General features: G+C 38.7%; 1 protein-coding gene across 1 annotated transcript in view; it reads left to right on the top strand.

Moving 5' to 3' along the window:
- The window catches only part of LOC111560434, a 17,263-nt gene extending 1,416 nt beyond the window's left edge, over nucleotides 1-15,847 (top strand). The window contains exons 3-4 of the mRNA XM_045058644.1: nucleotides 171-244; nucleotides 15,831-15,847. Of these exons, the coding sequence (XP_044914579.1) occupies nucleotides 171-244; nucleotides 15,831-15,847 (91 nt within the window). The remainder of the gene's footprint in view (nucleotides 1-170; nucleotides 245-15,830) is intronic.

Below are 15,847 nucleotides of genomic sequence, written 5' to 3'. Positions count from 1 at the left end.
CTGCTCACCTTTCTATCCTAAGCTCTTCGCTCGTTGCCTGGCCTCTAGCAAGCGTGCGGTAAACACCTGTTAAGTGGGTGCGAGCCAATTTCACTTTTCGGGCTATGACTTGAGATCTTCCCAAAGAGCAGGTGATGCTTGTGTGGGAACTCCAGACTTTTGCATTATAGCCTTCCTGCTTTCCTCTTCTGTTACTGGAAGCTTTGCACGCCTGTGACTTTGGAGGAAGACTCTGCTGATAGAGGTATGATGAGACTGGGGAGGAGGTCCTGAATAGAGGTGATGGAGCTGGGGAGGACCTAGTGCAGGGTAGAGGTGTGATGAGGCTGGGGAGGAGTTAGTGCTAGGAGTGTCTGACATTGTTCATAGAAAAGGCAGCTTGTCCCGCCTCTTCTCCCCCAACACTTGGTATGAAGAATGCTGACTGAAAGAGATGGGCAAATTTTGGTGTACCCTATAGGAGGAAATGGCCCAACGGCCTATCTTGTTCCTATGTAAGTTGTGATATTGTCTACACAGTGCAAGATTTAACCTTTTACTCTAGGGGGCCAGAGACGATTTACTTGCAGAAAATATCAAATGTAGGGATTTAGGGTCATGCATACTACATATAATTGGTCTACTTCCCCCACCCCCCTTTTTTTTTCCTGGTAGCCAATGATTTGAAGAGGATTAAACTTGGGAAATTAACATTTACTTTTTTTTCTCCTTGCTGTTTGACCATTAGGAATTTTAGTGGCGGTAAAATTTAGTTTACACAACGCCTCAATTCTAAGATAGGGTAGTTTGAAAGCCACTAACTGGGGAGTTAGCCTCTTTAGCTTCACCTTGGAGGGTGGCTGGTGGTGGTGAAGTTTGGTTTTGGTTTTGATTTGTTCATTTGTAACTTTTAAGGTGTTGCTAGCACTCCATTCTGGTTTTCTGTTTGTAGGTGATCAGGGATGTGGTTAGACTAAGGACATTCCCAGGAGGAAGTGCATTTCAAAGGTCTATGAAGAATGTGTTTGCCTGGAGAGTAATAGATAATTAACAAGACTTTATGCTGAATATGGAAGGAAAGGCTGGAGAATGTTTAGGTAAAAGTATAAAATTATGTAGGGCATGTAATGTGACACAGAACATAGGGGTTGGCAAATCTTTCCTGTAAAGAACCAGATAAGCTGTACTTTTGGCCTTGAGGCTCATACTTTCCTCTGTCTTTGTAGTGTGAAAACAGCATTAAACAATACCAAACAAATGACCATTGCTGTGTTCCAGTAAAACTTTTGGTATGGACACTGAAAATTTAATTTCATATGTCATAAAATATATGTATTTTTTGATGGGAGCGGGGGAGCACATGTGAGGAAAGGGAAGAGGGAGAGGGAGGGAGAGGGAAAGGGAAAGGGAAAGGGAGAGGGAGAGGGAGGGAGGGAGGGAGGGAGGGAGGGAGAGAGAGAGAGAGAGAGAGAGAGAGAGAGAGAGAGAGAGAATCTTAAGCAGGCTCCATGCCCATCGTGCAGCCTGACATGGGGCTCGATATCATGACTGGGAGGTCATGACCTGAGCTAAAATCAAGAATCAGACTCTTAACTGACTGATCCACCCAGGTGCCCCTACTTTTCTTTTGATTTTACCCACAGTCATTTAAAAATGTGAAAACCATTCTTAGCTTTCAGGCCATATAGACAGGTAGCAGACCGTAGTTTATTGACCCCTGACATAGAACAATAATGAAGTGTACCCAGTATTTTTCAAGGGGGATTTGGGAAAGAGGGTGAACACAATGCTATGATTTTATTTCCATCGGTCTATGTAATAATCCACAAAATAATAATGAAGGAAGCCTCAATCTTCCTCCACATTTGTTATTATGAGTTGTGAAACTTGGGGCTGAGATTTATGAATGTAGTAGGATGCAAACACATTCTTTAGTCAAAGAAGTGTCTATTCCTTGTTCAGAATTGAAAGGGATTGTAGTTCAGGAGATGTGGAATAACACTGATTTGTAATGTTGATTTATACCAAGGGATTTCTACCACAGGAGTATGAAAAAATTAATTATAGTAATGAGATAAAGGGTAATTAAAATTAAAAATACATACATTTTAATACTGTTTTTATATCTGGAAAGGAGAAAAGATATCTTGAAGCCACTGGGTTTTATAGAGGAAATGAGTATAGTAGTAGCGCATGTAGAAAACTGGTTGAGGTCAGATATGGTAGGTTGGGGAGGGAGAGGGTTCACCTGTTCAGACATTTGAGATTCTTAGAAAAGGCAAAGCATCTAATTTTCCCCGACCACTTTTTTTTTCAATTTCTCAAATTATGGAAAAATCACAAACAAATAGAGAGTGTTTTGTTTACATTTTATACTTCATAGTGGCTGTTTTTTCTTTCCAGTTCAGTGATACAGAGAGCTATCTCATTTTTTTTCAAGTTTGTGTTGTTACTTAATTGTGTATATGTATCATTGTGTATATGTATCATATGTATCATTTATTCAACCATTTTATTAAGAGTAAAGATTTAGGGGGTTCCTGAGTGGCTCAGTCAGTTGTGTCTGACTTCAGCTCAGGCCATGATGTCACAGTTTTGTGGGTTTGAGCCCTGTGTCGGGCTCTGTGCTGACAGGTCAGAGCCTGGAGCCTACTTTGGATTCTGTGTCTCCCTCTCTCTCTGCTCCTCTCCTGCTTGCACTCTGTCTCTCTCTCAAAAATAAACATTAAAAAATTTTTTTAAAAAAAGAAAGAATGAAATATGGCCTTTTGTAGCAACGTGGATGGAACTGGAGAGTGTTATGCTAAGTGAAATAAGTCATACAAGAGAAAGACAGATACCATATGTTTTCACTCTTGTGTGGATCCTGAGAAACTTAACAGAAGTCCATGGGGGAGGGGAAGAAAAAAAAAAAAAGAGGTTACAGAGGGAGAGAGCCAAAGCATAAGAGACTAAAACTGAGAACAAACTGAGGGTTGATGGGGGGGTGGGAGGGAAGGGGAGGGTGGGTGATGGGTATTGAGGAGGGTACCTTTTGGGATGAGCACTGAGTGTTGTATGGAAACCAATTTTACAATAAATTTCATATTAAAAACAAACAAAAAAAGAGTAGACATTTACTTTCTTTCCAAGTCTTATTAAATAAAGGCTGTAGTGAAAATCTTATCTTGTTTTCCTCTGTTTTATTTAGATGTATAAATAGACATATAACATTGTATTAGTTTAAGGTGTACAATGTATAATGATTTGATATATTTGCACATACATCATGCCATGTTTTAGTAGGACACATTTCTGGAAGTTGGGCTGCTAGGTCCAAATGCATGGGAATATAAAATTTTAATAGAGTCCTCTAGTTTCCTTCCCATAAAGTTGCACCTGTGTATACCCACACCAGCATATTATGAAATAGTCTGTTTCTCTACAATGGAGCCAGTGCTGAAAGTTTCATATTTAAAAATTTTTGCTAATGTTTTTCATTTAAGATTTGAATGATTGTATAACAGATTTTATTCTGCAGGTGCCATACATTTTTCAACTTTTTATTGGCAGATGGGAATTTATTTAGTTTCCTTTTTTTGCCTTAGTTTCCTTTTTTTTTTTTTTTTTTTTTTTTTTTTTTTTGCTGTTACACTAACAGTGTTATGGTAAATATTCTCTGAAGATATGTCCTTATAGATTTATATGTGCTAATAGATTTATTACTGAGAAAAGTTTCTGGGGTTGTTTTAATTAAAAAAATTTTTTTTTAATGTTTATTTTTGAGAGAGCATGAGCGGGGGAGGGCAGAAAGAGGGAGACACAGAATCTGAAGTAGGCTCCACGCTCTGAGCTGTCAGCACAGAGCCTGACGTGGAGCTTGAGATCAGAGATCAAGACCTGAGCCGAAGGCAGAAACTTAACCAACTGAGCCACCCAAGTGCCCCTGGAGTTTTAATTTTAATGGATATTGGGGTATTGTTTTTTCACAAGGGTGTTATTCCTTACATTTCCCTGGCAGCAATGTATGCGGTGGCCTCCTTTCCACATCCCCAGTAGACATAAGTATGATCTGTGTTTGTATGTTTTTCTAGTCAGTAAAGAAATGTCTTAGTTACTTGAATTGCATATCCTCTTCCTTAGTAATTTTGGGTATCTTTTTGTTATTGTTTGTTTGTCAGTGGGATTTTTCTTTGTATTTCCAATCTTTGCCCATTTTTCCTGTATGATTCTTTGTCTTTTTTATTCAATTGCTACATATATATAAAATATATGCATGACATGTTGTCTTTATTACAATATCCATCCTGACCTCCAAATTCTTATTTACTTTCCTAGATTTTAAAAAAGCTTTTATTGAAATACCAGTTAACATACAGTATAATATTAGGTTCAGGTGTATGACATAGTGATTTGACATTTCCATACGTCATCCAGTGCTTATTACAAGTGCACTCCTTAATCCCTATGACCTATTTAACCCATTTCCCCCCAGCTGCCTCCCCACTGGTAACCATCAGTTTGTTCTCTGTAGTTAAGAGTCTGTTTCTTGATTTGTCTCTCTGTCTCTCCCCCCACTCTCCCCTGCCCTATGTTCGTTTGTTTTGTTTCTTAAGGTCCACATAGGAGTGAAATCATACAGTATCTGTCTTTCTCTGACTGACTTACTTCACTTAGCATAATACTCTCTGGCTCTATCCATGTTCTTGCAGATGGCAGGATTTCATTCTTTTTTTATGGCTGAGTAATATTCCAGTGTGTGTGTGTGTGTGTGTGTGTGTGTGTGTGTGTACACACATCTTTATCCATTCATCAGTTGGTGGACATTTGGGTTCTTTCCATAATTTGGCTATTGTAGATAATGCTGCTATAAACATTGGGGTACATATGTCCCTTTGCTTAGTAATTTTAAATGGTTATTTAAAAAATTTTTTTTAATTTATTATTTTTTTTTAATTTACATCCAAGTTAGCATATAGTGCAACAATGATTTCTGGAGTAGATTCCTTAATGCCCCTTACTCATTTAGCCCATCCCCTCTCCCATAACCCCTCCAGTAACCCTCTGTTTGTTCTCCATATTTAAGAGTCTTATGTTTTGTCCCCCTCCCTGTTATATTATTTTTGCTTCCCTTCCCTTGTGCTCATCTGTTCTGTGTCTTAAAGTTCTCATATGAGTGAAGTCATATGATATTAGTCTTTCTCTGACTGACTAATTTTGCTTAGCATAATACCCTCTAGTTCCATCCATGTAGTTGCAAATGGCAAGATTTCATTCTTTTTGATTGCTGAGTAATACTCCATTGTATATATATACCACATCTTCTTTATCCATTCATCCATCACTGGACATTTGGGCTCTTTCCATACTTTGGCTATTGTTGATGCTGCTATAAACATTGGGGTGCATGTGCCCCTTCAAAACAGCATACCTGTACCCTTGGATAAATACCTAGTAATGCAATTGCTGGGTTGTAGAGGTTTTTTTTTTTTAGGTTTTTATTTGTTTTGAGAGATTGAGAACGAGCAGGGGAGAGGCAGAGAAAAAAGGGGACAGAGGATCTGAAGCAGGCTCTGTGCTGACCGCAGAGTCCAATGTGGGGCTCGAACTCATGAACCGTGAGATCATGACCTGAGCTGAAGTTGGATGCTTAACCAACTGAGCCACCCAGGTGCCCCAACTTCGATTAGTATTTTTGTGTTCTTTGGGTAAATACATACTAGTGCAGTTGCTGGATCGTAGAATAGTTATATTTTTAACTTTTTGAGGAAACTCCACATTGTTTTCCAGAGTGACTGCACCAGTTTGCATTCTCACCAACAGTGCAAGAGAGTTCCCATTTCTCCACATCCTTGCCAATACCTGTTGTTTCTTGTGTTGTTGATTTTAACCATTTTGTAGTTATGATTTGTGTTTCCCTGATGATGAGTGATGTTGAGCATCTTCTCATGTATCTCATAGCCATCTGGATGTCTCCCTTGGAAAAATGTCTATTCATGTCTTCTGCCCATTTTTTAATTGGATTATTCATTTTGGGGGGGGGGCCTTGAGTTTTATAAGTCTTCATATATTTTGGATACTAACCCTTCATCAGGTATGTTGTTTGCAATGTCTTCTATTCCGTGGGTTGCCTTTTAGTTTTGTTGACTGTTTCCTTTGCTGTATAGAAGCTTTTTATCTTGATGAGGTCCTAATGGTTCATTTTTGCTTTTGCTTCTCTTGCCTCGGGACATGTGTCTAGTAAGAAGTTGCTACAGCCAAGGTTAAGGAAGTTACTGCCTGTGTTCTCCTCTAGGATTTTAATGGTTTCATGTCTCACATTTAGGTCTTTAATCCATTTTGAATTTATTTTTGTGTATGGTGAAAGAGAGCGGTCCAGTTTCATTTTTTGCATGTTGCTGTCCAGTTTTCCCAGCACCATTTGTTGAAGAGACTTTATCCCAATGGACTTTCCAGCTTTGTTGAAGATTAATTGACCCTATAGTTGTGGGTTCATTTCTGCAGTTCCTATTCTGTTGAGGTATATTTCCTATAACCCTACTTTGTTGAGGGTTTTTATCTTGAATGGATGTTGTACTTTGTCTCATGCTTTTCCTGCATCTATTGAAATGATCATGTAGCTCTTATCCTTTCTTTTATTAATGTGGTGCATCATGTTGATTGATTTCAGAATATTGAACCCTTGCAGCCTAGGAATAATCCCACTTGATCATGGTGAATGATTCTTTTAATGTATTGTTGGATTTGGTTTGCTAGTATTTAATTGAGAATTTTTGAATCCATGTTTATCAGGGATAATGACCTGTAGTTCTCTTTTTTAGTGGAGTCTTTGTTTTTGGTGTTAGGGTAATGCTGGCCTTATAGAACGAATTTGGAAGTTTTCCCTTTTTCCCCTAATTTTTGGAATAGTTTGGAATAGTTGAGGTATTAACTGTTCTTTAAACGTTTGGTAGAATCCATCTGTGAAGCCATCTGGCCCTGGACTTTTGTTTGTTGGGAGATTTTTTTATTACTAATTCAGTTTCTTTGCTGGCAGTCGTTCTGTTCAAGTTTTCTACTTCTTCCTGTTTCAGTTTTGGTAGTTCATATGTTCTTAGAAGGTTATCTGTTTCTTCCAGGTTATCCAGTTTGTTGGTATATAGTTTTTCATAATATTCTCTTAATAATTGTTTGTATTTCTTTGGTGTTTGAGCCTTAGTATTTTTGATCTGTAAATAGTATATAACATGAGAGTGTCCTAAAGATGATTTTCTTCAAAGGAATTGTTTAAAGTTAGATTTATGATATGAAAGTTTTATTTGTAGTTTGGTATTAATTTCTAAGATACTTGTCACCTCATGTATTTACATATACTTTATTTCATTTAGAGTTAACTGCAGCATCCAAAATGCATGATGATGAAATTGCAATTTGTCTGTGTCTGCATTATTTCTGGAAAACAGGTTTGAATGCAAAGGCAGAACCAAAGAAGTCTAGAATGAGAGCCTCAACAAGTAGTTTATTTTATTACTTATTTATTTATTTATTTATTTATTTGGATGTATGTTTTCATTTTTTTTAATATGAAATTTATTGTCAAATTGATTTCCATACAACACCCAGTGCTCATTCCAACAGGTGCCCTCCTCAATGTCCAGCACCCACTTTCCCCTCCCTCCCACCCCCACATCAACCCTCAGTTTATTCTCAGTTTTTAAGAGTCTCTTATGGTTTGGCTTGCTCCCTCTCTAACTTTTTTTTTTCCTTCCCCTCTCCCATGGTCTTCTGTTAAGTTTCTCAGGATCCACATAAGAGTGAAAACATATGGTATCTGTCTTTCTCTGTGTGACTTATTTCACTTAGCAAACACTCTCCAGTTCCAAGGGCTAGTATCCAAAATCTATAAAGAACTCACCAAACTCCACACCCGAAAAACAAATTATCCAGTGAAGAAATGGGCAGAAAACATGAATAGACACTTCTCTAAAGAAGACATCCAGATGGCCAACAGGCACATGAAAAGATGCTCAACATCACTCCTCATCAGGGAAATACAAATCAAAACCACACTGAGATATCACCTCACACCAGTCAGAGTGGCTAAAATGAACAAATGAGGAGACTATAGATGCTGGAGAGGATGTGGAGAAACGGGAACCCTCTTGCACTGTTGGTGGGAATGCAAACTGGTGCAGCCACTCTGGAAAACAGTGTGGAGGTTCCTCAGAAAGTTAAAAGAATTACCCTACAAGGCTGCAGTAGCATTACTGAGAATTTATCCCAAGGATACAGGAGTGCTGATTTGTAAGGGCACAATTACAAATTGTCTAATGTGGGGTTCTTTATAGATTTTGGATACTAACCCTTTATCCAATATGTCATTTGCAAATATCTCCTCCCATTCTGTCAGTGGCTGTTTAGTTTCATTGATTGTTTTCTTTGTCGTGCGGAAGCTTTTTGTCTTGATGAGGTCCCAGTAGTTCATTTTTGCTTTTATTTCCCTTCCCTTGGAGACATTTCAAGTAAGAATTTGCTGTGGTCGAGGTCTAAGAGGTTGCTGCATATTTTCTCCCATAGGATTTTGATGGTTTCCTAGTTCACATTCTTTAATCCATTTTGAATTTGTTTTTGTGTATGCTGTAAGAAAGTGGTCCAGTTTCATTCTTCTGCACGTCGCTGTCCAGTTCTCCCAGCACCATTTACTAAGGAGACTGTCTTTTTTCCATTGGATATTCTTTACTGCTTTGTCAAAGATTAGTTGGCCATACATTTGTGCGTCCATTTCTGGGTTCTCCATTCTATTCCATTCATCTGTGTGTCTGTTTTTTGTGCCAGTACCATACTGTCTTGATGATTACAGCTTTGTAATAACAGCTTGAAGTCCAAGATTGTGATGCCTCCAGCTTTGGTTTTCTTGTTCAACATTACTTTGGCTATTCAGGGTCTTTTTTGGTTCCATACAAATTTTAGGATTGTTTGTTCTAGCTCTGTGAAGAATGTGGTGCTATTTTGATTGAGATTATATCGAATGTGTAGTTTGCTTTGGGTAGTAGAGACATTTTGACAATATTTGTTCTTCTGATCCATGATCATGGAATATTTTTTCATTTCTTCGTGTCTTTGTTTGTTTACTAAGCTTTCTATAGTTTTCAGCGAACAGATCTTGGTATTTTACGATTTTGGTGCAATAGTAAATGGGATCAATTCCCTGATATCTCTTTCTATTGTTTCATTATTGGTGTATAGAAATGCAGTTGATTTCTATACATTGATTTTATATCGTGCGACTTTGCTGAATTCGTGTATCAGCTCTAGCAGTGTTTTGGTGGAATCTTTTGGGTTTTCCACGTAGAGTATTGCATCATCTGCGAAGAGTGAAAGTTTGACTTCTTTGCCAATTCGGATGCCTTTTATTTCTTTTTGATATCTGACTGCTGCAGCTAGGACTTCCAACACTATGATAAAAAACAATGGTGAGCGTGAACATCCCTGTTGTGTTCCTGATCTCAGGGGGAAAGCTCTCAGTTTTACCCCATTAAGGATGATATTAGCTGTGAAACTTTTATGTATGGCTTTTATGATGTTGTTATGTTTCTTCTATCCCAATTTTCTTGACGCTTTTTGTTAATAAAGGATGCTGTATTTTGTCAAATGCTTTTTCTGCGTCTGTTGACGGGATCATATGGTTCTTATCCTTTTTTCTATTAATGTGATGTATCATGTTGATTGATTTGCCAATATTGAACCAGCTCTGCAGCCCAGGAATGAATCTCACATGATCATGGTGAATAATTCTTTTAATGTACTGTTGAATTCGATCTGCTAGTATCTTGTTGAGAATTTTTGCCTCCAGGTTCGTCAGGGATATTGGCCTGTAATTCTCCTTTTTAGTGGAGTCTTGGTCTGGTTTGGGAATCAAAGTAATGCTGGCTTCATAGAATGAGTCCATTTCTATTTTTTGGAACAGTTTGAGCAGAGTAGGAATTAACTCTGCTTTAAATGTCTCCAGATTTCCCCTGGGAAGCCATCTGACCCAGGACTCTTATTTGTTGGGAGATTTTTGATAACCAATTCAATTTCTTCACTGGTTTGGGTCTGTTCAGATTTTCTATTTCTTTCTGTTTGAGTTTTGGTGGTGTGGGGGTGTCTAGGAATTTGCTCATTTCTTCCAGATTGTCCAGTTTGTTGGCATATAATTTTTCATAGTAATCTCTAATAATTGTTTGTGTTTCTGTTGGTTGTACTCTTTCCTCTGTCATTTGTGATTTTATCTATTTGGGTCCTCTCTCTTTTCCTTTTGAGAAGTTTGACTAGGGTTTTATTAATTTTGTTTATTTTTTTAAACACCAGCTCTTAGACTCATTGATCTTTTCTACTGGTTTTTTGGATTCTGTATTGTTTATTTCTGCTCTAATCTTTATTATTTCCTTTCTTCTGCTGGCTTTGGGCGTTATTTGCTGCTCCTTTTCTAGCTCTTTTAGATCTAAGGTCAGGTTGTGTATTTGGGGCCTTTCTTGCTTCTTGAGTTAGGCCTGAAGTGCAGTGTATTTTCCTCTTAGGACTGCCTTTGCTGCATCCCAGAGGGTTTGGGCTGTCATGTTTTCATGTTCATTTGTTTCCATATATTTTAAAATTTCTTCTTTAATTTCCTAGTTGGCCCATTCATTCTTTAGTAGGATGTTCTTTCACCTCCATGTATTTGGGGGCTTTCCAGTTTTTTTCTTGTGGTTGATTTCAAGCTTTATAGTGTTGTGATCTGAAAATATGCATGGTATAATCTCAGTCCTTTTATATTTGTTGAGGGCTGTTTTGTGACCCAGTATGTGGTCTATTTTGGAGAATGTTCCATGTGCACTTGAGAAGAATGTGTATGCTGCTGCTTTAAGATTAAAAGTTCTGAATATATCTGTTAAGTCCACCTGGTCCAATGCGTCAGTCAGAGCTGTTGTTTCCTTATTGATTTTTTGCCTAGATGATCTGTTTATTGTTGTAAGCAGAACATTAAAGTCACCTACAATTGCAGTATTATTATCAATAAGTTTGCTTATGTTTGTGAATAATTGACTTGTATATTTAGCTGCTCTCATGTTGGGGGCATAAACATTTACAACTGTTAGCTGTTCTTGATGGATAGACCCCTTAATTATGACATAATGCCCTTTATCTCTTGTTAGTGTCTGTTTTAAAATCCAGTTTGTCTGATACAAGTATGGCTACTCTGGCTTTCTTTTGACATCCAGTAGCATGATGATGGTTCTCCATCCCCTCACTTTCAATCTACAGGTTTCCTCAGGTCTAAAATGAGTCTCTTGTAGGCAGCATATAGATGGATCTTGTTTTTTTATCCATTCTTATATCCTGTGTCTTTTGATTGCAGCATTTAGTCTGTTTACATTCAGTGTTTATTGAAAGATATGGATTCAGTGTCATTGTGTTATCTGTAGGTTTTGTGTTCATGGTGATGTCTCTTGTCCTTTGTAGTCTTTGTGGCTTTCCACTTAGAGTCCCCTTAGGATCTTCTGCAGGGCTGGTTTAGTGGTCATAAACTCCTTTAGTTTTTGTTTATCTGGAAAAGGCTTTATCTCTCCTATTCTGAATGTCAGCCTTGCTGGATAGAGGATTCTTGGCTGCATATTTTTCCTATTCAGCACACTGAAGATTTCCTGCCACTCCCTTCTGGCCTGCCAATTTTCAGTGGATAGGTCTGCTACTCCCCTTATGTGTCTACCCTTGTAGGTTAAGGCCCGTTTGTTCCTAGCTGCTTTCAGAATTCTCCCTTTATCTTTGTATTTTGCCAGTTTTACTATATGTCGTGGTGTTGACCTGTTTTTGTTGATTTTGAAGGGAGTTTGTTCTCTGTGCCTCTTGGGCTTGCATGCCTGTTTCCTGCCTCCCCCACCCCCCAGATTAGGAAGTTCTCATCTATAATTTGTTCAAATAAACCTTCTGCCCCTTTCTTTCTCTCTTCTTCTGGAACTCCTGTGATAGGATATTGTTTTGTTTCACTGAATCACTTAGCTCTCTAATTGTCCCCTCATGGTCTAGTAATTTCCTTTCCCTCTTTTTTCAGTGTCATCATTTTCCATAATTTTATCTTTGATTTCACCTATTCTGTCCTCTGCCTCTTCCATCCTCATTGTCACTGTATCTAGTTTATTTTGCATCTCATTTATAGCATTCCATAATTCATTGTGACTATTTCTTAGGTCTTTGATCTCTATAGCAGTAGATTCTCTGCTGTCTTCTACGCTGTTTTTGAGCCCAGCTTTTAGTCTATGACTATAATTCTAAATTCTTGTTCAGATAATTTGTTTATATCTGTTTTGTGCAACTCTCTGGCTGTGGTTTCTTCCTGAATATTCTTTTGGGGGGGAATTCTTCCGTTTCATCTTTTTGGCTAGGTTTCTTTCCTTTGTGTGTTTTTCTAGCTTGCTATGTGTCCTACACCTGCGAGTGCTACTATGTTAATAAGGGGCCATTTCAGGAAGTATTTTTGGAGCATGTTGCATGCATGGTTGTTGCATATTTGGCTGCTCTATCCCACTGCCTGTAGTGGTGGATTGTTTGGACCTTCAACCAGGTGTGCTTTGATTTGTTCGTTGAAGTAACCATATAAAACCATACATATATTTGGGTTCTTCCACGTTTGGAGCATAAATGTTTACCCTTGTTATATCTTCTTGGTGCTAGACCTCTTAATTATGATATAATGCCCTTCATCTCTTATTAGTCTTTATTTTAAAACCTAGATTGTTGATATAAGTATGGCTATTCCAGCTTTCTTTTGGCGACCGTTAGCATGATAGATGGTTCTCCATCCCCTTACTTTCAATCTGAAGGTGCCTTTAGGTCTAAAGTGGGTCTCTTGTAAACAATATATAGATGGAATTTGTTTTCTTATCCATTCTGTTACCTTATCTTTTTTGATTGGATCATTTAGTCCATTGACGTTTAGAGTGAGTACTGAAATATATGAATTTATTGACATTATGTTGCCTGTAGAATTGGAGTTTCTGGTGGTGTTCTCTGGTCTTTTCTAGTCTTTGTTGCTTTTGGTCTTTTGTTTTTTGTGGGTTTTTTTTTTTTCGTCTTTTCTCCCTTCAGAGAGTCCCCCTTAAAATTTCTTGTAGGGCTGGTTTAGTGGTCATGAACTTCTTTAATTTTTGTTTGAGAAACTTTTAATCTCTCCTTCTGTTTTGAATGACAGCCTTGCTGGATAAAGAATTCTTGGCTGCATATTTTTCTGATTCAGCACCTTGAATATATCCTGCCACTCCTTTCTGGCCTGCCAAATTTGTTGTGGATAGGTCTGCTGCAAACCTGATGTGTCTTCCCTTGTAGGTTAAGGACTTTTTTTTTTTTTCCCTTGCTGCTTTCATGATTCTTTCCTTGCCTGAGTATTTTGTGAATTTGACTATGATATGCCTTGTTGGTGGTCAGTTTTTGTTGAATCTTAGGGGAGTCCTCTGTGCTTCCTGGGTTTTGATATCTGTGTCTTTCCCCAGATTAGGAAAGTTTTCCACTGTGATTTGCTCACATAAACCTTCTACCCCTTTTTTTCTCTCTTCCTCTTCTGGGACCCCTATGATTCTGATGTTGTTCCTTTTTAATGAGTCACTGATTTCTCTAATTCTTAAATCATGCTCTTTTGCCTTAGTTTCCCTTTTTTTTGTGCTTCAGTGTTCTCTATAAGTTTGTCCTCTATATCACTGATTCTCTGTTCTGCTTCATCCATCCTTGCCACCATAGCATCTGTTCGAGATTGCAGCTCAGTTATAGCATTTTTTATTTTATCCTGAATAGCTTTTACTTTTTTTTAAATCTCCACAGAAAAGGATTCTAATCTATTTTTTACCCCAGCTACTATTCATATTACTGTGTTTCTAAATTCTGGTTTAGACATCTTGCTTGTATCTGTGTTAAGTCCCTGGCTGTCATTTCTTCCTGTTCTTTCTTTTGGGCTTAATTCCTTTGTTTTGTCATTTTGAAGGAAGAAAAGGAATTAATAAGGTAAAATGTTAAAATTAAAAAATTTAGGGGCGCCTGGGTGGCTCAGTCAGTTAAGCGTCCGACTTCGGCTCAGGTCATGATCTCCCGGTCCGTGGGTTCGAGCCCCGTGTCGGGCTCTGTGCTGACAGCTCAGAGCCTGGAGCCTGTTTCAGATTCTGTGTCTCCCTCTTTCTCTGACCTTCCCCTGTTCACGCTCTGTCTCTCTCTGTCTCAAAAAAAAATGTTAAAAAAAATTTAAAAAAAATTAAAAAATTTCAAACAACACAAAAAATCAAAGGCTGCTAGATCTTAGGTGTCTTTTGGTCTGGTTGTTGAAAGTAGCTTGATAGGCTAGAGAAAAAAGGGAAAATAAGAAAAAAAAGAAAGAAACATTTGAAAATTTGAAAAAATGAATACACCCACATAGAATAAAATGAAATTATGGAAGTAAAATCGTATTTAAGAAATTCACAAAAAAGTAATAAAATAGTAAAAATTAAAAATCTTTTTAATAAAAATGGAAAATGAAAGTAAATTTTTTCTCCTTCTGTATTCAAGAATAAGAAAAAGAAAAAAAAATTGAATAGATGGACCAGCAAACAGACTGAAATATGATTGAAATTACATCAGTTTCCCCTAGAAGTCAAACTATGAAGTACTTTATAGTCCTTAAACTAAGCAGGCGGAGAGACTTGCGGTGTTTCTGAAGAGTGAGATTGGCCCAGTTGGGCAGGGTTGAGTGTAATGGCTCCACTCTCCTCTAGATGGTGCTGCTTAGCTTACTGGGGTGGATTGTTGTAGAGGGTGTAGGCATGTATGTGCATGTGCAGGAGGGGTGAAAATGGTGTCACCCAGCTACCCAGTCTCTCCTATCAGAAATCTGTGCTCTCCCGACTGACAGTCTAGCACCCCTCTTTGTCTCTGGTTTCTGTCCATTCCCCACTTTTACACTATCCGTGACCAAGCCATCCCGCTGCCAGGTAGCACCTCCCTCCTGAGTTTTATCCTAGATGCAGCTGTGTTTCCCAACCCCTCACTTTGTGGCTCAGAATGGATCAAAGGGGGAGGGTCTCACTGAGTAATGGCCAGGTGCCCACCTGCCCCCAGGAACGTTCACAGGACCATGCTGCTGCTGATGCTCAGAGACCACAGTTGGGTGCCCCGCCCCAGAAAAAGTTCACATGATCGTGTAGCAGCAGCATTTCAGGAATTATGGTAAATCCCATACACATCTGGCACCAGGCTTCTCCCTTAATGTCCTTGTTCCAGCACCAGTGAATATGGTTGTTCTCCAGGGTCTGCTGGGACCTTTGGCTGGGACCTCCACAGCCTCTACCAAATATCCTCCCAGCAGGGGAACTGCCTCTCCCCGTGTGGCCTGAGGACCCCTTGGACCTTGCTGTCTGCTCCTGGGGATTTGCCCTTTCCACCAGAGCACTGCTAGGTATTGAGCTGCAGAGTTTCAGACTCTGCACTGCCCCCGTTTATAGAGTCTTAATGGAATTTAAACCCTCTCCTTTCTCCTTTCTCCCTTTTTTGTCCAGTCCCTTGTGTGCTCTTTCTTTTCTCTCCAGCTGCTTTGCAGGGGGAGGCAGGGGGATGCTTTCCCGTATTCCCCCTGTCTCTGTTCTCTCTCCACAAGCAAAAAAGCTCCTTGCCATCCCCGGCTTCTCTCTCCCCCCAGTTCACCTCTCCACACCATGTTTCTGCCAAGTTCTGTGGTTTAGGTTGTGCAGATTGTTGTGCTAATCCTCAAAACAGTTTTCTAGGGGTGCAAGATGGTTTAGTGTTGATATGGCTGCATTTCAGGATTGAGAGATGCAAAAAAAACCTTACATGCTGTTCTGCCATCTTCACCCCACCCCCTGCCTTTTAATTTTTTTTTTTTTTTTAATTTCTGAGAGAGAGAGACAGAGCCTGA

This window comes from Felis catus, chromosome B2 (genome assembly GCF_018350175.1).
Source record: "Felis catus isolate Fca126 chromosome B2, F.catus_Fca126_mat1.0, whole genome shotgun sequence".
In the NCBI taxonomy this organism is placed as follows: domain Eukaryota; kingdom Metazoa; phylum Chordata; class Mammalia; order Carnivora; family Felidae; genus Felis; species Felis catus.
This window is presented reverse-complemented; position numbering and strand designations above follow the sequence as displayed.